Source organism: Petaurus breviceps, unplaced genomic scaffold (assembly GCF_028583685.1).
Source record: "Petaurus breviceps papuanus isolate PSGF00001 unplaced genomic scaffold, PetGlider_PUasm1.0 90644, whole genome shotgun sequence".
NCBI classification, from domain to species: domain Eukaryota; kingdom Metazoa; phylum Chordata; class Mammalia; order Diprotodontia; family Petauridae; genus Petaurus; species Petaurus breviceps.
Window position 1 is genome coordinate 9,051,965 of NW_027187298.1, and position 21,545 is coordinate 9,073,509.

Sequence of the window (21,545 nt, forward strand, 5' to 3'; positions counted from 1 at the left end):
GTCCTTCAAGCTCACAACCTAGGATTAATTGCCTCCAGGAGCAAATACAAAATTCTCTGTTTAGTATTCAGAACCTTTTAACACCTGGCCCCTAAGTTTTATTATACCTTACTCTCTTGTCACATACTCTTTGATCCAGTGACTGTAGCCTCCTCGTTGTTGAACAACTCTTGACTCCAGGCATTCCCTCTGTTTGGCCCCGTGCCTGGAATACTCACCTTCCTCCTATCTTGATCTCCCTGACTTCCTCTAAGTTCCAACTAAAATCTTACCTTCTAGTCTACAGGAAGCCTTTCCCAACCCCTTTTAATTCCAGTGCTTTACCTCTGTTAATTATTTCCTATTTATCCTATATACTGGTTACTTTGCCTGTATTTGTTTGCAATTTGTCTTCCCCATTAGATTGTAAGCTCCTTGAGGAGAGGGGCTTTTTTTTGCCTCTTATTGTATCTCCAACACTTAGCACAGTGCCTGGCACATAGTAGGTTCTTAATAAATACTTATTTATTGTTTGATTGGTTTGGTATGCACTTGGGAGTTTTCCTGTGGGCTGAATACTCAACACCTGTGGTCTACATCAGGAGTTGACAGACTAGGTCTCTCCAAGTGTAAAAAACATTTTTGGCTCCTGGGACTGTATAAAATAAGCAAGATGGATTTGGCCCACACATCATAGTTTGTTGACCCCTGAATCTAGAGTTTAAAAATGGTGATTAAAATAGGCTTAGTCCTGTAATATATTTCCAACAAAGATCTCTTCTTAGTTTTTCAGTGTATTTATCAGTGATTTGAATGGCCTTATAGAAGGCTTAAAATGTGTAGATGTCATAAAGCCAGGAGGGAGAGCTTAACATAATTGATGGTAGAGTCGGAATACAAAGAGTTCTTGACAGTCAAGAACAATAGACTAAATATAACATGAAATGTAATAGTGGTAGACGTAAAATCTTACCTTCTGTTTCAAAATTCAGTCTCACAAGCATAAGATAGGGAAGGCAACAGCTTTTATGAAAAACTTTTGTGTTTTTTAGTGAACTACAAACTCAGCATTTGCCTAAAGTGCTACATAGTAGCCCCCAAACAGAATGTGATCAGTTATAGAAGTGTAGTGTCCTGTTGTCCTCTACAGTGATCACACCACAGATGGAATATTATGTTTGGTTCTTGGTACCACATTTTAGGAAGAAGCTGGCAAATTGGAGCTCTTTCAGAGGACGTTGACTGGAATATTGAGAAGAATAGAGACAGTCAATAAGTGTTCATTAAGTACCTGCTGTGTTCCAGGCGTACTGCTAAGTACCTGGGGATACAAGAAAGGCAGAAGTCCCTGGTGTTAACGAGCTCACGTGACAACAAGCAAATAAGCATATATAAACTAGCTACATACAGAATATTTAGGAAATAATTAACAGAGAGGCTCTAGAATTAAAAGGGGTTACAAATGCTTCCTTAGTTTTAGTTAGGACTTAGAGAAAGCCAGGAAGCAACATGAAAAGGGAGGGCATTCCAGGCATGAGGGACAGCCAGAGAAAATGCCCAGAGACTAGAGGTGGAGTGTCTTTATTTGTGGAACACCAGGGAGGTCCATATCACTGGATCTGCCATCTAAAGTGTGGTCGAGGGAACAGAGGGTGTCTAGCCTGGTGAAGAGGGATCAGCAGAGAAAGGAAACATAGTTGTCTTTAGGTATTTGTCAAAGTAAGTTTAAACTTACTTTGCATGACCTTAGAAGCCAAAACAAGGAACAGTGGATAATACTTTGAGAGTCAGAGTTAGACTTGACATAAGAAAAATCTTCCTAATAACCAGAACTTTTCAAAAGTATAATGAGTAGTTTTATGAGGTGTAATGGGTTCTTCATTCTTGCAGGTCATCCAGTGAATACTTGTTGGGTATGTTGTAGAAGGAATTCCTATTCAGGGGACAAGAGGAAGGGGAAGTAAAGGAACAAATATTTATTAAGCAAAATGAAACTGCATGTATTACAGCATCTGATGGAGGTACTGTGTTTCCTGAGTCAAGGCACTATACTAAACTCTTTTGACTCTGAGATTGTAGGATCCTGTGCTGTTGTGGACCCAGAGAGTTTAAGAGCTTGAGAGTTTAGATGGTTATTGACCATAAAATTAAGGTGAAAATGTTTGTTGTTTAGGATGTGTTGCCAGCTAGAAATCTCCGGATCTCTTTCTGGTTTGGCCAGGTTCCTTAAAGGGCCTGAGAGGCATCCATATTATCACAGACAGTAGAAAAAGCACTTGATGTAGAGACAGATCTGGATGTGAATTCCCATTCTTCTAATTTATTAGGGCCTACATACAAATGACTTTGGAAACTGAGGATCAGTTTTTTCTGTATAAAATGGAAGAAGTAATACTTAAACATCTTGTGAGGAAAGTACTTTGTAACTTTAAACTGCTATGTAATTGTGAGCCATGATTATTATTATATTGTCCCAGTGTAATTATGTTGCAAGGCCTTACTAGATCTTGGACCCTAGGAAGTTGGATGGAGGTAAAAGTTGGTAGGAGGGGCGGCTAGGTGGCGCAGTAAATAGAGCACCGGCCCTGGAATCAGGAAGACCTGAGTTCAAATCTGGTCTCAGACACTTGACACACTTACTAACCGTATGATTTTGGCCAAGTCACTTAACCCCAATTGCCCTCCAAAAAACAAAAACCAAAAAAATTCATTTTGGTGCGGCTAGGTGGCGCAGTGAGTAGAGCGTTGGCTCTGGAGCCAGAAGGACCTGAGTTCGAATCCGGCCTCAGACACTTCTCACACACACACACACACACACACACACACACACACACACACACACTAACCATGTGACCTTGGGCAAGTTACTTAACCCCAATTGCCCTCCTAAAAGCAAAATAGAAGTCGGTGGGGAACCTTTGCCCTCAAGGCCACATGTGGTCCTCAAGTATGGTCCATTGACTGAATCCAAATTTGGAAGAACAAATCTCCTTAATAAAAGAGTTTGTTCTGTAAAATTTGGATTCAGTCAAAAAGTCACACCCAAGGAACTCTAAGGCCACATGTGGCCTCAAGGCTAACAGCTCCTCCCACCCCTGGTAATTGAATAGCCAGGGGTTTATTTTCTCCTATCTTGATATAGGTCCTTTGACCCAAAGACAACTTCCATCTTCCTAAAAATTTTTATGAAACACAAGAATGAATTTTGTTCCTTGGATTAATATAGTACTGACATAGGCCTGCTGGGTTTGTAAGTCTTTTTGACATAATATTCTCTTTCAGCCTCCTTTGCATCTCTCACCATAAGCCTTTGAATGTCCTTGAGAATGCGCATTACATGATGAGAATAATTTGATGCAGTGAGAAAAGCATGGATTTATAAGTCAGTAAATATGAATTCTTGTTTTAACTCTACAGATAACTATGTAATTTGGGACTCTGGGGAGTCGATTAAGTTTTTGGGTCCTCAATTTTGTCCTCTGTGAAATCAAGGAGGTCGACTACATGATATTGAAGCCCCATCTAACATTAAGTTCTTACATTTCTTACCTGTGGGAAGGTCCTTGGCCAAAGAGCTAATAGTAAAGCTAGAGAGTAAACAGAATTGAGAAATTTCACAGTGATTTTAAGGATCCTACGCTATTCTCTAATGCCACCCCCCCTTGTAAAAAAAACCCACCCCCCAAAAAACTTTTAATATCATTTTTCTCTTGGTGATGACATATTGTTGAGAATATTGGAATGCCCTAATTTCTTAAAAATCAAGCATGTGAATGACCAGAAGAGTCATTGGAAAGACACACGATAGGCATAAAATAAGCTGAAGTAGATAATGTTTCCTTGGTGATCTGCATTGATATGAGATATCACTTAGGAAACATGATGGGGAAAGGAGGTGGTTCAGTCATATAGCAAGAGTAAAACAACAGTCTAGTACAGTGGAAAGAGCTAGATTTGAAATAAAGATTTGGGTTTGAATCCCAGCTCTGCTACTTACTTACCTGCACGATATTGCATAAGTTACTTAACCCCCATGGGCCTCAATTTCTTCCTCTGAAAATGAGAGACTGGACTGGATTACCTCTCACTTTCTTTCCACTCAAATCTCATTCTGCAACTGCTCAAATGCTATACCAGTGTCCATGAAATACTATTTTTTTTAAAAAGACTTAGTCTTCCTGTGCATAGCAGATGTAGGTTTTATTATCTTTTTTTAATGGAGAATCTTGTGACAACTTGAACAAATTGCACAGGATGAGAAGTCAAAGATCAGTTACTGTTTGTGTAGATGGAAGGAATATTTAAGACTGAGATGATTAATTCCTTGAAATATTAAAGTGTAAGGAAAGGCCCTGATTGTAAGTATAGTTGAACTCTACAGGGAAGTGGAAGGATTGAACTCTTTTTAATGGAAACATTTGCAAGTACTATAACCTAAAGGCTTGATGTGTTCACTTTGGTTACTTTCCAGAAACTTTATTCCCAAGCTTTATTTTAAATTCCTATTTTGAGACTGCTTTTGGCAAAAGAAAAAAGAAAGGTACCCAATTACTTTCTAGTTTATAATAGAAAAAAAAAAACCTTAAGGCATATTGAAACAATAAATATTTTAACGTTTTTTCTGGAGATGTGTTATGTGCAGGACATTATGATAGGGTGCTATGAAGGTTATGAGGAAACAAGACTTGGTCCCTGACCTGGTCTAGTTGGATGTAGAAGATACATATGTACAAACATTATTAATAGCACAAGAACATGTAATATGCAAGATACATTACAGGTGGGGTCTGGATAGGGAGCAGTTATGGCAATGTACCGATGCAGACAGAGTACTGGATTTGGATTGAGAAGGTTTGATGTCTGAAGACCTGGGTCAGATCTTGACTCTGCCACTTATTATTTGTCTGATTTGAAGTAAGTCTGCCACTTGCCTGGTTTTGACCATTGCCATTTCTGGGCCTCAGTTGTTACAGCTGTGAAATGAGGCAGTTGAACTGATTATTTCTCAAATTCCTTTAATATCCTATAATCGTATGACTAGATTTTAAATAATCTTTGGACCTAATAACTTGAGTTAGTGTATTTACTCTTTTCTATTTCCAGCAGTTGGGTAGATGAAGTAATAATGTCCCTTGCCAGTTGACAGCACTTTCATTTATGACTCTGGAGATCTCCATATACTTTCACCAAGTGATGCAAGAATGGAAGCCAAGAAAATTGGCCTGGTTGTGTGGACTTGCATTGGGGACACCTCATCCCACCACTTTGTAAAATTCAGGATACGTATACCGTCATCAGGTGCTATACACATTTGTCCTTGTCTTACTTTGTACTCTTGGAAGCCTCTGCCTTTAGAAGCCATCCAAGAAAGAAACGTCATGCTGCCCTCCTTCAGTAAGGGGAAGTGTGAAATAATATTAGTTCATGCATTCTTAAAGTCCTGAGTTTTTAGGCACGTTCATCCCCACCTTCAGATGATGGATGATTGTTGGATTTTGCCAAATATTAAGAATGCCGTCTTCTTATGGTTCAGTGCTATAATAAATGGTCAGAGATTGCTAGAATAAAAGCATGCATTGTAGATGGCCATGACATGGCAACATCACCAATAGAACTTTATTCCTCAGAATGTGCAATCATTCTGCCCCTGATTTAGTGGAGTTTTCTTTGAATTTTGTCTGGAATAACACTATGTAGATTACACACCCTTTGCATATGAAAACATGGAAATTTGATTTCTTCTTTTTAGGTACTTAAGGAACTTTGAAAACAGAAAATTCTCGTTCATCTGGCAGATTTACTCAAATACTAGAAATTTGTAATACCAGAAATTTTGTAATGAATTCACCATATACCAAACTTAACTAGTTGCCTGGTTCCTGCTTTACTGACTCATAACTACTAGGTTTACCATACCTTGAGAAAAACTTCATCATGGGAATGTATAAAGATGCACTGGCATTTGGTGATTATCATCTACCTCCTACAGCACTCATTTCAGGATAGCTATCTTACAAATCACTGCCATCACCAACAACTTCCTTTTAACATGTGCCAAGATTCTGGCTCTCCTTCTTATGCACCCTTTGCATACCCTTTCCAATGACAACTTGGACTCCTCTTCCTAATCCTATGCACACTTTACCCATACCTTGTATGACTACCAGAGTGGCTCAGGCATCATCAAGAGAGGTCAAGTAGAGAAAACACCCTTTACTGAAAGACCTTAAAGAATTTCTTATGATGCTCCCTGGGGCTTTTAATGATTTTTAAAATCAATGTGTTTTTAAATAGGATTCATGGTACTCTTTTTATGGTAAGGTTTTTAAGATGAAAAAGACCTCAAATTGGACAAAACAGTACTACAGTAGATGAACAAAGCTATACCATCCTACTTTATACAGAACGAGTGGATGTGTTTTATAGAACATCTCCAGGAATGTCTAAGCCCTCGTGATGGCTGCTTGACACATTGAGCACTTATTTGTATTCCAGAGTACTAAAATGTCAATGAGAACTCTTGACTTTGATGTGACCTCGTATCTACCGAGGCACAGAGGGAGAATTGATCTTGTTCTTGCCACAGAACCAATAAATAATAACAATAACAATAGCCAACATTTATGCAGCACTTGCTATATGTTAGGTACTGTGCTAAGCGCTTTTTATATTATTTTATTTGATCCTCCCAACAACCCTGGGAGGTAGGTGCTATTCTTATCTTCATTTTACAGATGAAAAAACTGAGGCAAGTAGGGACTTTCTCAAGGTCACACAGCTAGTAGACGTCTGTGGTCTCATTTGTACTTAAGTCTTCCTGACTCCAGGCTCAGCATTGTATCACCTAGCAAATAAAAGGAAGCTATAAGGCATAGGACCCTGGATAGTGACAGGAGTTTTCATATGTGACCACGCTCTTTAGGACGTCTCACCTAGGGCTAAAATATCTGAGGCTAAACTCAAGGGCAGTGATGTTGTTAATATGATTTTGAATATCCTGAATGCCCTAGTATTGTCTGATGGAGCTCTAATTAAAACTATAACTGAAATTGATAGCAATAACGCTCTTGATCTTGAACTATAACTTTGAGTATCTCACTCACATCAGCAAAGTCCAAAAGGATATTCTTCTTCAGGATTCTACACTTGTAGCTGACAGACAAATGAAATGAGATGTTAAAGTCTAAGACAACAGAGGTCTCCTTATTGTTCCTTATATGACTAACCCTGACTAGTGCTGACTAAAAATTTCACTCTTGGCATGACTTGGGTGGGCAGCATTTGGTAGTGATAGAGATTGCTGCCAAAGGCATAGACTATGAGGCACAAAGAGCATTCACTGTGGGGATATAGACTCATGGTACTAGATTTTTTTCTAGCCTCAAATGAGAAACTAGTCTTCATTAATCAGGCACTGGATGAAGTCATTTGAAAACCTTTTGTTAGCTGATAAAGAAGTTCCTATGGTCTAGAAAGACCCCCCCACACACTTAAAAAATCACTCCAGTTGAGAACTGGACTTTGCCCATCTTTGGGCCCTCATAGACAACATCTTGTGTTAGAATACAAACTTCTCAAACTACCAGAAGGATATGCAGAACATTGCTGACTTGGTGGTAGGAAACGCTGCTCACTATTCCCAACTTGGAAGCAGAGAGTACATGTACACATACATGCACATTCATCCCTTCTTAAATATCCCCATTGTAAGTCCACAGATAGAATTTTTTCATCTGGTTGAGTCACAACAGAACTTAATCATAACATAGTAAAAACTTCTTAAGCATAACTAAGAGATGGTGTTGGAAGAAGAAAAAAGAATCACGAACAACAAGACAAGAATGGGAGGAAATTAAAAATTGTTGCATTATCTTCTCATACATAGATAGTTGACTTGGATTGCAGAAAATTTGCTGTAAGAGATTCTGCAACAAGTGGAAGAACTCCAGATATAGAGTCTTCCCTCATCTATCAAAGATTTTTTTGACAGATGTCTGAATGTGTTAACTTAGCATAACTGACTCCATTTTGTTTTAAGTCTCCATTTTGTGATTGAAATGTTTTGAGTAAGTTGTTTTCCTGTAAGTTATTTTACAATAAGATAAACAGTTGTATGGTGTGATGTAGTAAACATTATGTCTGTGTTTGTAAACAGCTGATAAGCACATGTGGACCCTCTGACTGGATAGACCAACAATTAAGAAATGTTACAGACAACATAAGTTTGATTGCATGTGTTGAGGAGTGTAAGTCTGATTTCTCATTTTCATTGACTATACAGTACACTTAACTGTAACTTGGCTTAGTGTTGCTCCCTATGTTATAGCTCATTAGCACGAAGACTAAGAACCACAATATTTCAGTGTTAAGTTTTTGCTGTATTTGCAGTTTGACTATTCTCTTACCTTAAATCCTTACTGTTCATATTTGGTCTTGTAATATATGTAAAGCAGATATACTTGTTCCCATTTTACAGATAAAGTAGCTAATTCTGAGAGAGGTTCTTATTTATCTAGGTTTTCACAGTTAGTGGCAAAGACAGAACTGGAACCCATGTCTTTAGAATCATAGGTCCAAAGGGTTCAGAGTAGTAAGCAAAGGAGAGATCTTCAAGGCGCTTAGGTGTCCAACTGGATAGAACTGTGGACCTGGAGTCAGGGACACCTGAGTTTAGATTCAAGTCAAGCCTCTGACACTTTGACTGTTTGATCCTGGACATGTCACTTAAGTTATAGTATAAGTGTTCTGACTCTGAATCCAGCAATTTTTTTTTATGTTAGGCTGATTCCCAATTCCTTTTTCTTCTCTTTTCATTGCCTTCTTCAGATTTAATTGATGGGATTTAGTCTCTTAATAGATGTTTAATTTAACCTACTTGTTGTCGGAATGCCAAAAACCTAAAAGTAGAAGACATAAATACCAAGATTAATTTACTCTGCTAACTAGATACATTTGGGAATCCCCTTAGGCTTCAAAGTATCACTGAAGGTCAAAGTTAAAGAATTTTCCTTAGCTTTTTGTACTTTATGCACTCATGATAGGTCATGGGAGTCTGGCATTATGGCAGTAAGTGCTCTCCAAACACAAGAGCACACTTCATTGCCCCCATCACCCCCACCCCCATCCTGATCTCCATTGTAAGGTCCAGGAAGCTAGATTTAGAATGGATGATGACTTTTCTTTTCCCTGGGGAAGAATTCAGGCCCTTTTAATAGAGGCTGCTTTCTAGACCTTTTTAGTGAAGGGAAGATGTGGTGTTATAGTCTAACAATCAAAAGCTTTTCTGGGATAAGGTCTCTGAAGTTTTGTATAGTAGAGAAAGAATCCTGCACTAGAAATCAGGAGACCTGGATTATAGGGTTCATGGTATCACTGATGAACAAGGCAACTTGTGGCAGAAACAATATAATAATTCACGTTTATAAGTTGCTTTATGGTTTACAAAGTCTTTGTTCCACACATGCTCTTTGGGGTAGGATCTCTGAGGGTCTGCTGAAGGATTGGGGACAATTGGAATAGAAAGGCTGAAAACTGGAAATTGAGCAGTTTAGCTATCATATATGGAAATGGTGGAAGGAAATCCCGGTGGTCAGAAATCTCTCCTTTTACTTCTTATCCATCTCTCTCTTTATCTTCAGGGAGTGTTATCAAAACCAGGACTGGGAAAGAGGGGACAGAGTAGCACACTGTATTTGAAGTTAAAGAGTCAAATTCTGGCTCTGCTAGTTAACACCTGTGTTACCTTGGGCATGTCACTTAATTTCTCTGGGCCTCAGTTTCCTCATCTGTAAAATGAGAGAGTTAAACTAAAATCTAAAGCCCCTTCCATCTTTAAGTCTATGATTTTATAAGGGCTTTTAGCAACTAAAGAGTACCTTGAAACTCCCTACTGCTGCCTGGACTGTGTCACTGTCTAGTGTTGTACTTTTTCTCAGGTTATCAACACGTTATAACATAAGGAGGAAGAATTTGTTACACTCCTACCTTCCTAGTCTTCTTAACTTTATTCCACTCCATGTAATCTATGATCCAGACAATGGCCACCTTGCTGTCCTCGAGCAAGATGCTTCATCTTTCAGCTCTGAGTAATTTTCACTGACTTGTCTCCCATGCTTGGAACTCTTGCTCTCCTCAAGTGCCAGCTGAAGTCACACATTTTATCAGAAACCTGTCCCAGTTCTCCTTAATGCTAGCACCTTCCCTTTGAGATTATCTCCAATTTATCCTGTATATATCTTGTTTGTTTTGTTGTTGTTGTTGTTGTTGTTGTTTTTTGTTTGTTTTTGCTTTTTGAAGGGGGAGTGTAGGGCAGTTGGGGTTAAGTGACTTGCCCAAGGTCACACGGGTAGTAAGTGTTAAGTGTCTGAGGCTGGATTTGAACTCAGGTCCTCCTGACTCCAGGGCTGGCGCTCTATTCACTGCGCCACCTAGCCGCCCCTATATATCCTGTTTGTATATAGTTATTTGCATGTTATCTTCCTTGTTAAACTATAAGCTCCTTGAAGATAGGAACTGTTTTTGCTTTCCTTTGTAACCCCAGATTTGAGCAGATTGCCTAATACATGGTAGGAGCTTAACAAAATTTATTGACTAACCTTATGGCTCTGTAGTTTGAGGTGGGAGTGAGCCATGATGAAATTGTCAGGCACCCTGACAGCCTTGGCTCTTGAGATGTGTTGAACTCTGGTATAAGGATTCTTGTTGTTTGATTCCAAGAGCATCAGTGGCTGCTCTTCCATAGAAGGGAGAAGTTACTGTGGTGTGTCCTTGGGCTTGAAATAGTCAGGATCTGGGCAGAGAGGAGAACAGAGTTTTTATTGTTGAATTTCTAGGAAGAGCTTTGTCATTGCTTGGAATGTGGAAGGCCCTAACCTTTTCCCCTACCCTTCCTTCCAGCCTAATTATTGAAACAGCTACTGGTCAGTTAACTTGACTCCTGAGACTTTTGCCATCATTTGACCAAAGGAAGCTCTTCCAGACATATGTGCTTATAAAATTTATGCAAATATTCTGAGCATGGATTGTAGTCACATCCTGGAACACCATAGGTTGTTGTAATGAACCTGATGTCTTGGCCTTTTCCTGTTTGTGTTGTTCTTACCTGTCTGTGTCTGTTGGCTTCCTGGTGGGTTTCTGACACATAACTAGGGGTTAAGAGTTCTTTCTATTAAGAGGGACAGCTTGTTTTCATGGAGGGTTTGTTCATTCCTTGTAATATAGGCATGGCTTTGTTTTTAAAAAACAAACAGAATCTCTACCCATGCCCCCCTCCATGGATTTTTGCTCAAAAATGTTTGTATTGTTACTGCCAGAAGTAATGGTGTGATATCTCCTTGTTTTTGAAGCACATGTGGAAAATGAAGAGCAATATACACAAGCCCTGGAGAAATTTGGTGGCAATTGTGTGTGCAGAGATGATCCCGATTTAGGAAGTGCATTCCTGAAGTTTTCTGTGTTCACAAAGGAACTGACTGCACTTTTCAAGAACCTGGTAAGAGCTTGTGCATGTGACATTCCATCAGTCAAATTGTGATCATCTTTGAATTATTTTAACTGGAAAGTGAGCTCAGTAAAAGTTATCAACTTCATGTATTATAAATGCGTTGAGTGATTTTTACTTGATACATAAAATAATTACATTTTATGAAAGCATTGGATTATTCTAGTATTTTAGATATTATTCTATAATATAAAATAAACATTCTATAATATTATAGAATAATTAATATCTAAAATACTAGAATATCTTAAAATAGTAAAATTTTCATTCTGTTTTTAATAATAGATTTAGGTGATGCAGTGGATTGAGCACTGAACCTGGAGTCTGGAACCCTTCATTTCAAATCTGACCACAGACATGTAATAGCTTTGTGACCTTGGGCAAGTCACTTAACCTCTGTCTGCCTCAGTTTCCTTATCTGTAAAATGAGAATTAATAATAGCATCCACTTCCCAGGATTGATGTGAGGATCAAATAGCATTTGTAAAATACTTTGTAAAACTTAAAACAATATAGAAATGCTAGCTATTATTGTTGTTGTTGTTATCATTCACAAACTCAGACTCTGGAGAATAGATAGCTTTAGGATAATGTGTGTGTTTTGCTCTGTTGAAAGCTCTGTAACATCCCTGGCTTTTATTTCAGTAGTTTCTAAATGGTGGACATTCCTCCCTTGGGAAGAATTTGTAGGTAGTCATTTTCATCTTTAATATCAGATTAAAAAATTTTTTTGGTCCAGACTTGTGATTTCATCAGTGTAGGAAACTTTATCGTAAAAACTTCTTCCACTGATACAGATCAGTCATTCATCTGTAACATATAATCTGAGAAAATTGCCTGAGGCACTGAGGGGTTATGGGACTTGCTCGTACTCACACAGCTGGTATGTGTTAGGGCCAGAAGTAGAAGCCAGGTCAGGCCACTGTCATGCTGCCTTTCTTTAATAAATATGTTAGAATCTTTGGAGTGTAGAGTCACCTGTAATTAAAGCTATGAAAATATAAAGATCTTTTGCAGTCCCAGGTATAGGGCCTAGAGAAGTAATGCCCTCCTCACTCCTTTTTACTTGAAACATGTAAAATATGAAAAAATACACTGGGCATGGTGGCACACACCTGCAACCCCTCCCGCTTGGAGGGCTGAGGTTTGTGGGATCACTTGAGCTTTGGAATTATGAGTTTGTGATAGAGCCAAAAGTGATTGGGCATCTGTGCTTCCTGGCTGTATTATGCTGAGCCCTGAGGTAGAGATTTGAGGTTGGGGGAGGAACACCAGGCTGCCTGAGGAGAGTTGAATTGGCCCAGGTTGAAAACAGAGCAAGTTAAAGCTTTTGTGCCATTCAGCTTTGGGAACAAGTGCCTGATGTAAGTGCCTGATGACTGCTAACCAGAGAGAAAGAGACACCCTCAGTCTCTAAAAACAAAATAAAATGTGAAATATATATATAAAACTAAGTTTTATAGTACTTTAAAGTTTGCAAACTCTTTGCTTTATCTAGCAGTTGGTACAATGGAAAAAAATAGTGGCTCTGGTATTAGAAGAATCTAGGTTCAAATTCTAACATATAAGATCTTTGGGACCTTTGTCAAGTCACTAAGCTTCTCTTGGTCTCATTTTCCTCATCTGTAAAATGATAGATGAAATCTGTAAAAATTGGATGAAATGGTCTTTTAGATTCCTTCCAGCTCTGAATCTGTGAACCTGAGATCCTAAGATATCCTTTGATACTTCATTGGAAATGGGATCTCACTGAAGTACTCTTTCTACAAGTTTATTTTGCAACCTATTCACACTACCTCTTCCTATATATTTCTTGTCCATATTCTCCCACAAATCCTTCATTGAATATCCATCCATCATATTTGGAGGCCTTCATGCTGCCCATCTGTTATTCCTCCCTCACTGTGAGATATAATTGGTAATAAAATTTACACAAATGTCCTGGGTTTAGCTTTTCTTGAAGCAGAACAGGCTTTCTCTGAAGACTGCCCTTTTGCTATTTGCCATTCTTATTGCTCTGTAGCCACTGGAGAAGGGTAAAACATTACCTTACTTAGGATCTAGGCTGAGTTTTGTATTCTACAAGTGAAGTGTACATTGATTTGTGCATCTTCCCCACAGTTCTTTTTTCCTGTTTGCTCCTGCTAGACTTTGCCTAGAAAGGTCAAAAACGACCAGGTCAAGCACTCATTAATGTGTGTATTGTCCATCTTTCATCTGTAGCTGCAAACAACAGTGTCTCTTTCATTTATCCTGTCAGGATGCTTGGACCAAGGGAATAAATAGCTCTTCGTTCTTGGAATGATGGTAATGGTTTACAAGTCTCTACTCAAAAGGGCACAAGAGAGGGAACATAATGTATTATTAGTTAAGAATGAGAAGGGAAAAAAACAGGGCTGCCCAGCTGCTGATTCATTGTGAAAGTTGAGGCCAGGGCCTCATTTGATTTCTTTCTCTGCCCCTGCTTCTCCATCTTTCAACTAGAAATAATTCTTCCACTTTATGAGAGTGTGTAGAGATTAATAAAAAGAAAATTTCTTTTTCATTCTTTCAAAGAATACCAAAAAAAATCTCCCTTAAGTTATTTTTGGATAATACTACTAAAATTTATGGCATGTGTGTCACCTTAGATTCTTGAAAGCTACCAGGTTGGAGAGGCTTCCAGTATGACTCTGGAAGTTGACTATATGTGGTTTCAGAACTAGGTTAGATAAGTTTGGGAAGACTGTTTCAACAGAGGGATAAATTTTTATGGCTTTAGCAGTCCATAAAAATTATCTGATGAAGCAAGGAGGGGCTGCAATTTCTTTTAGTGGAAAGTTATTACCCATCCTCCCCATGATCATTTTTTTTCCAAGACTCCTGGAAGGGTCGTTTTGGCACATACTAGCAGGTCATTTAACTCTTGTAAGCAGCCTGAGGGTTGTCCTCTGTAAAGTGGAAAGAACAATACTTTCACTAGATACCTTAAAAAAACGATATTAGGAGGAAATTACTTTGTAACCTTTAAAGATTAGCAATAGAAATGTGAGTCGTCATTGTTAATGGGATATTGCATAGCTGTTGATATTTGACATTTTTAAATACCCTGGGTGATGATAATATGTCTGGAGAGAGTTGATATGTCAGTTATTGGTATTGCTGAGGACAGTGAGCTGATAATAAGCCACAAAATGGTAGTAGTGGGTTTTGTGTTTGTTTTTAAGAAAAATTCCAAAGGAACACACAGAAACTTAAAGGAAGCTTATAAATTCAAGTTGATAATGCTTTTGTTTTTATTATTCTCACTGCCTGCTCTTTTTAGTACTTCCTTATCTTAGTTCTTTCAGCTTTTCTGTCAGTATAATAGGTTTGGAAAACTTATACTATTATTTTGGAAAAGATTATTGGAAAATAGAAAAGGAAACTGGCTATTTAAAATCTCTTGGATGATTCCACTGTAAAGTCTTAGAATTTTTAGAAGAGAAATTAAACACTGCTTTCTGAATTAACCTTGCCTTAGAAATTTGTCAAGCATGAATGGTATCATTATGCTATGATAGTGTCTTGCCTTAGAGCAAGTGATTACTATGGCACACTAGGTTCTTGATGGGATGTTATATAGCCTTGGAAAGATATTTCTTCTCAGTAGGTCATGTTATATGCATTAGTAGTAGTGCTGAACTACAAGTTCATTTATGACTCTTCTTCATTCCTTCCTTCTGAAGATGAAAATGAAAATAGTTGGCTTAATAAAAAGAATTCTAGATTTGTAGTTAAAAGTTATCTATTTGAATACCACCTCTGCTACAGGTATTAACCTGTGTGACCTGGAGCAAGTCATTTTCCCTTTCTGGGCCTCAGTTTCCTTACTTGTAAAATGAGCAGGTTCAACTAAGTGATATGTAAAGTTCCTTCTAGCTCTTGTTTGTTGGGGGTTTTTTTGGTGGAAATTTCTATGTATGTTTATTTCTTTTATGACAAATGTTTAATAATGAACTCCCTTAAGGATTGAGAAAGCATCTTGGCATTTTATAGCACCTCAGGATCAACATCATGGAAACCAGTTATCCTTATTCTCAGACAGAACTTAGAATTGGAAGAAACCTCAGTGGACATCTAATCTGACTTCCATACATTGTGGCTGTGTGGCCTTGAGAAAGTCATTGTTTGGACCGTGATTTGTAAAATAGAACTAATGATTTACCTGCCTGGAAGTAGGAATTAGATAGGACGCTTAAGATCCCTTAAAGGCCGTGGTTCTATGATTTCTTTCAAAGAAGGTAGAACACTGAGTTCTGAAGTAATAAGAGGTAGGGGGAGGGATTGAGAATCGGGAATTATGTCTGGTGGATTTTATTGTGCCTGTGGCTTTGCTACTTTCTCCCCCAGGTAAGACTATCACCTTTGGTTTTCTTTTGGGAAAATAGAGCCTGGGAAAATAAATAGTCTGATAGGGATGAAATTAAAATTCATGGCACCCGAGTTTTCATCCTCTTGTTTTCTCTGTGGAATTGCTCTGCCTGTCAATAGATATGGAAAGGAAGCTAATCAGCAAGCATTTATTAAGTATAGTAACTAAGTGCCAGGTGCGCTGTGCTGGATGGTAAGACTACAGAGAAAAAAGTGACAGGATCTTCCCTCAAGAAACTTACATTCTACTAGGAAGTGTGTGTATGTATGTGTGTTTATAAATATGTATAAACATGTTCACAGATGAGTAAATATAGAATATGTACAAAATCAGTACAATGATTGGGGGAGGGAGAACCAACTACTCTTTCTGTCTAGAAATTGGAGCATCATTGTCAGCTCAAAGTCCTTCCAATCTGATCATTTTCCTGAACTGGAGCTTTTCTGGCATAACTCTGAAACACCCAGTTTTACCTCTACACCTGAAGGGTACATTATAATGGAACTTAAATGGATCTTCCATTATTATAGGCCTAAAGAGCCCAATACTGCCTCAATCCGCAGGTGAAAAGTATCACATACCAACAAATAATGCTGAAAGAATTGTGAAAATTCATTGGGAAATGGATTTTAAGTAAAAATGTTAGGCTGACTTGGTACTTTCTTATCAATGGGTGAAATTCTCATCTTCAGGTCTGTGAACATTATTTACCGTTATGCAGTATAGAAAATTATGAGTGGAAGAAAGTTAACCCTCCATGAATTGCAAGTAAAAATTCTGTTGACTAGCAATAGTACTTCTTTGAGGTAACACAACACAAACGTTCTAGAAGCGTAATGCCAATGGAATTGAATCTGTGGCATGGTTTTCAGTAGTTTGGTTAGATTTTGTTTAATATGAAAATGATCCACAGAATTCTTTATAGTATAATCATTCAGCAAGTGGCCCCTTTTAAATGGTAAAAAGATCCCTTGAAGGAAATTAAAGGGTTTGTAGCATTTTCCTTGGATCATGGGAGTTAAGACTAAAAATACACTTTAGATCTGTGGACAAAAAAGCAGGCAATAAATAACCTGGTATATTTATTTCAAGTTTTAAAAGTGTTACCTGCAAAAACCAAAAACAAACCAAAAAAAGAGGAAGGGAGAGTAGAGGCTTTGTGGGTAACAGAAGTGTGACATCTCTGGCCACTTCTGTCTCTCCAGAATTGTATTGCTTTCATAAAATTTTAGAATTGGAGGAAACTTTGGAAGTCATCCAGTTGAGGACACGCTTGAAACAGGTGTGTTGCCTTACTAATCTTCCTTATTCATACATCTGATTATGAAAGTTCAAAAATTGTCGGTGGCTCCTGAGTAAAATTCAGCCTTTCTTTGTTTGGTATTTAGTGCCCTCCACATTTTGGTACCTTCCTACCTACATGGTATACTGCTCTTATAAATTTGCTCCATTATTCTCTCTTCCCCATCCCCCAACCATACACTTTGCCTTGCTAACTCTGAGCCTTTGCTAACTCTTTTTGTATTCACTGAATGGTCTTCCTTAACTCTATTCACCTTTTAGAGTCTTACCTATCCTTTAAAATAAATTTTAAAAGCAATCTCTTCCAGGAAACTTGCCTAAATCCTGTCCCAGTCCCCCACCCTCATTAGTAAAATCCCACAGATCTCACATAGTACTTTGCAACCTTCTAATGAGCTTAATAATTTGTTGTTGTCTCAGTTTGAGTCTTGGGGGGAGGGGGAGTACTATTCTTTAATTAAATTTTATGCTTGTTTTTAGCTTACATCATTCATTTCCACAAGATTTTGAGTTATAAATTTTCTCCCCGTCTGTTGCCTACCCACCACCCTAAAACAGCAACCCCACTGAATACCCCCTCCCCCAATCTGCTCTCTCCTATATCCTCCCCCATCCCCCCTCTGACTTTCCAGTAGGGCAAGATGGATCTCCATACCCCAGTGCCTGTATATCTTATTTCCCAGTTGCATGTTAAAAAAAAAATAATATTTTTAAACATTTGATTTTAAAACTTTGAATTCCAGATTCTTTCCCTTTCTTCCTCATCACCCACCCTTACTGGGAAGATAAGCAATTTAATATAGGTTGTACATGTGTAGTTACGCAAAACATTTCCATAGTGGGTATATTGTGAAAGACTGACTATATTTCCCTCCATCCTATCCTGCCCCCACTTGTTCTATTTTCTACTTTGACCCTGTCTCTTTTCAAAAGTGTGTGCTTCTGAGTACCCTCCCCCCATCTGCCTTACCTTCTATCATCCCCCCTCTTATCCCCTTCCCCCCTACTCCCCTGTAGAGCAAGATACTCAATTTAGTGTGTATGTCATTCCGTCCCTAAGCCAAATTCAGTGAGAGTAAGGTTGACCCATTCCCTTTTGCCTTCCTGTTCTTCCCCTCCATTGTAACAGTTATCCCTTGCCTCTCTCAGTTTGAGTCTTGACTCCTAACTAGACTAAACTCCCTCCCAGCAGGGACTGTGCTTTATCTATGATCTCTATGTTTGGTTTTGGTTCTCCATGTCTCCCCCACACTTCCTAAATGTTGAATGAATAGAAAGAGGAATCCATCAACCTATAGCTATTGCTTCCATCCATATGGAAGAGAAATAATTTATTTTGTTATTTTCCAAATAGTCATATTCATAAAATTTCATCCTTTGATCCCATAAACCAGTGGGAAGATACTTCAGAAAGACCTGATAAGGCCATATTATGGGACACTGATTAAAAAAACAAACAAACCAGATATTTAAAGCTTGTAAAGCACTTTACACAGGTTATCTAATTTGAGCCTCACAGTAACTTGAAGAGGCAGTTACTATAGATGTATTGTAATCTCCATTTTACAGTTGAGGAAACTGAGGCTTCGAGTGGTTGAGTGAACTTGGTTCTTCCTGATTTAAAGTTCAGCACTCTGTCCATTATCCCCAACTTCCCAAGATAATTTGCTTGAACACCCGTTGTTCAACCCCAGTTCAACCCTGAGTTAATATGTTCCCCTTTTTTGATAATATGGTAATGCCCTATTTATTAGACACTATTGGGAAGTTAACTGTTCCTTATAAGTGAATTTGCCAAATAACTAAAGCTTAGTCCTTTAAGCACCCATATTTTAAAAACTTTAAACTCTTTATGGAATTCTTAGCTGCAATATAGTGTTACCCTCATTGATTGTTGAAGCCTGGGGGATCTTTTTGCCTTTGCTCTCAATGTCTGTAGACTTTTCTACTTCTGGTGACTGACTTTTAATGTTCTCAGCTTCTTCACCATCCCTTATCACCTAGTGGCTGCTTCATTTTGTCTTGGGGACTGATAATGCAAACATGGTTTAGCATAACAACATGGAAACTGAGGGCTTTTCTCTATAAAGGGGCCTTTTACTCTGGATCTGCATATTTGGATAAGGTTTTATACTGAGAGACTTTGGCCCTTGAAGAGAGGACCATGTTTTTCAGTATCAAACCAACACACAAGGCCTTCTAAAAAAGGCTACCACAAATGTATCAAGAGAAAGGGTCCAGCTCTAGGTATTCTCCATAATCTTTGAGGTATGAGTGAATGAATGAAAAGCATTTGTTAAGCTTTTACTGTGTGACTCATGCTATGCTAAGCATTGAGGATACAGGTTAAAATAGTGAGAGTTCTTTCCCTCAAGCAGCTTATATTCTAATAAAGGAAGGAAACATGTTTAAGAAACTCTTGGTGGGGCAGCTAGGTGGTGCAGTGAGTAAAGCACCGGCCCCAGAGTCAGGAGGACCCAAGTTCGGTTCCAGCATCAGACACTTAAACACCCACACAAAGAAAACTAGCCGTGGAAACTTGGGCAAGTTACTTAACCCCAATTGCCCTCCAAAAGGCGAAAGAAAGAAAGAAACTATTGGTCAGAGAAGACTTTTCTTGTCTAGGAAGTCATTGGGATAGTGATTGACTGGAGAGTTAATTAAAGTGCCTTAAAGAAAATTTTTTTTTGTATTTCATTTTTTCCAGTTACATATAAAAATAGTTTTTAAAATTTTGAGTTCTAAATCCTCTCTCCCTCCCCCACTTGAGAAAGCAAGCAATTTGATAATAGATTATACATGTGAAGTGATGCAAAACATATTTCTCTGTTAGCCATGTTGCAAAAGAAAACAGACCAAAAAAATATACTAAGAAAAATAAAGAAAAGTATCTTTTGATCTGCATTCAGACTCCATTAGTTCTTTTTCTGGAGGTGGATAGCATTTTTCATCATAAATCCTTCAGCATTGTCTTGGATCATTGTGTTGTTGAGAATAGCTAAGTCATTCACAGTTGATCATCGTACATTATTGCTCCTGCTGTGCCCACTGTTTTCTTGGTTCTGCTTATTTCACTTTGCATCAATTCATATAGGTCCTCCTAGGTTTTTATGAAAGCATCCTGCTTGTCATTTCTTATAGTACAATAGTATTCTGTCACAATTATATTCCACAACTTGTTCAGCCATTCCCCAATTGATGGGGCATCCTCTCAATTTCCAATTCTTTGCCATCACAAAAAAAAAGATATTTATAAATATTTTCATACATATAGGTCCTTTTTCTTTTCTTTTTAAAATTTCTTTGGGATACAGACCTGCTAGTGGTATTACTGGGTCAAAGGATGTGCACAGTTCTATAGTCCTTTGGGCATAGTTCTAAATTGCTCTCCAGAATGGCTGTATCAGTTCACAACTCTACCAACAGTGCATTAGTGTTCCAGTTTTTCCACATCCCCTCCAATATTTGTCAGCCATCTCTCCTTATAGTTGTTTGCCTCTGCTCTCTTTCTTTTCCTTCTTTCCTATCACAGTCTGCTTTCAGATACTGATATTGATCAGTTTGCTATGTATTTTAAATCTTCTAATCACTCTCCCAGGGTGTATTTTTATTCTAAACTACTTTTAAAACTGGCAGATAAAAAGCTTTGTCTGGGGGTGGCTAGGTGGTGCAGTGAGTAAGAGCACCAGCCCTGGAGTTGGGAGGACCTGGAATTGGTTCAGGCCTCAGATACTTAACACCCACACAAAATAAATGGCCATGTAACCTTGGGCAAGTTACTTAACCCCAATTGCTTTAAAAAAAAAAAGGTTTGTCTAATACAAAAGATATGTTGGGCACTGGGGAGCTGGTATGTATTTATTTGATGGAAATCACAAGCCTATCTACTCTGCTTTATGAGTAAGATCAACTACTTTTATAGTCATTTGTCTTTTGTCGAGGTTACATTGGTGGAATGATAACTGAAAAGAGTATCTGGCAAGTCACTGAAGGTTTTTGATGAGGTTTATTTACATTTGAAAGGTAATCGAATTATAGTTTTCTCATTTTATTTTGATTTTATGATAGGATCTAGTTATTGTTCATTTCATTGAAGTCTAAAGTATGGTAGGTAATTTATGTAGGTATTGTTTATGTAGATTACTGTCTATACAGTAAAATAATGTACTTTAAAAAATAATTTACTAAGTACCTTGACATAAATGATCTTACTTGATCATCATTAAAATAAGTTTGACACTCAGGGCCGCTAGGTGGTGCAGTGAGTAGAGTGCCGGCCCCAGTCAGGAGGACCTGAGTTCAGATGTGACCTCAGACACTTAAAACACACACACACACACACACACACACACACACACACACACACACACA

General features: G+C 38.1%; 1 protein-coding gene across 2 annotated transcripts in view; it reads left to right on the forward strand.

Annotated features, from left to right (window-relative positions):
* Positions 1–21,545, forward strand: part of ASAP2 (ArfGAP with SH3 domain, ankyrin repeat and PH domain 2) — a 258,558-nt gene that overhangs the window by 101,081 nt on the left and 135,932 nt on the right. For both annotated transcript variants that reach the window (XM_069064804.1, XM_069064803.1), the window contains exon 3: positions 11,325–11,470. In XM_069064804.1, coding sequence (XP_068920905.1) covers positions 11,325–11,470 — 146 coding nt within the window. The remainder of the gene's footprint in view (positions 1–11,324; positions 11,471–21,545) is intronic.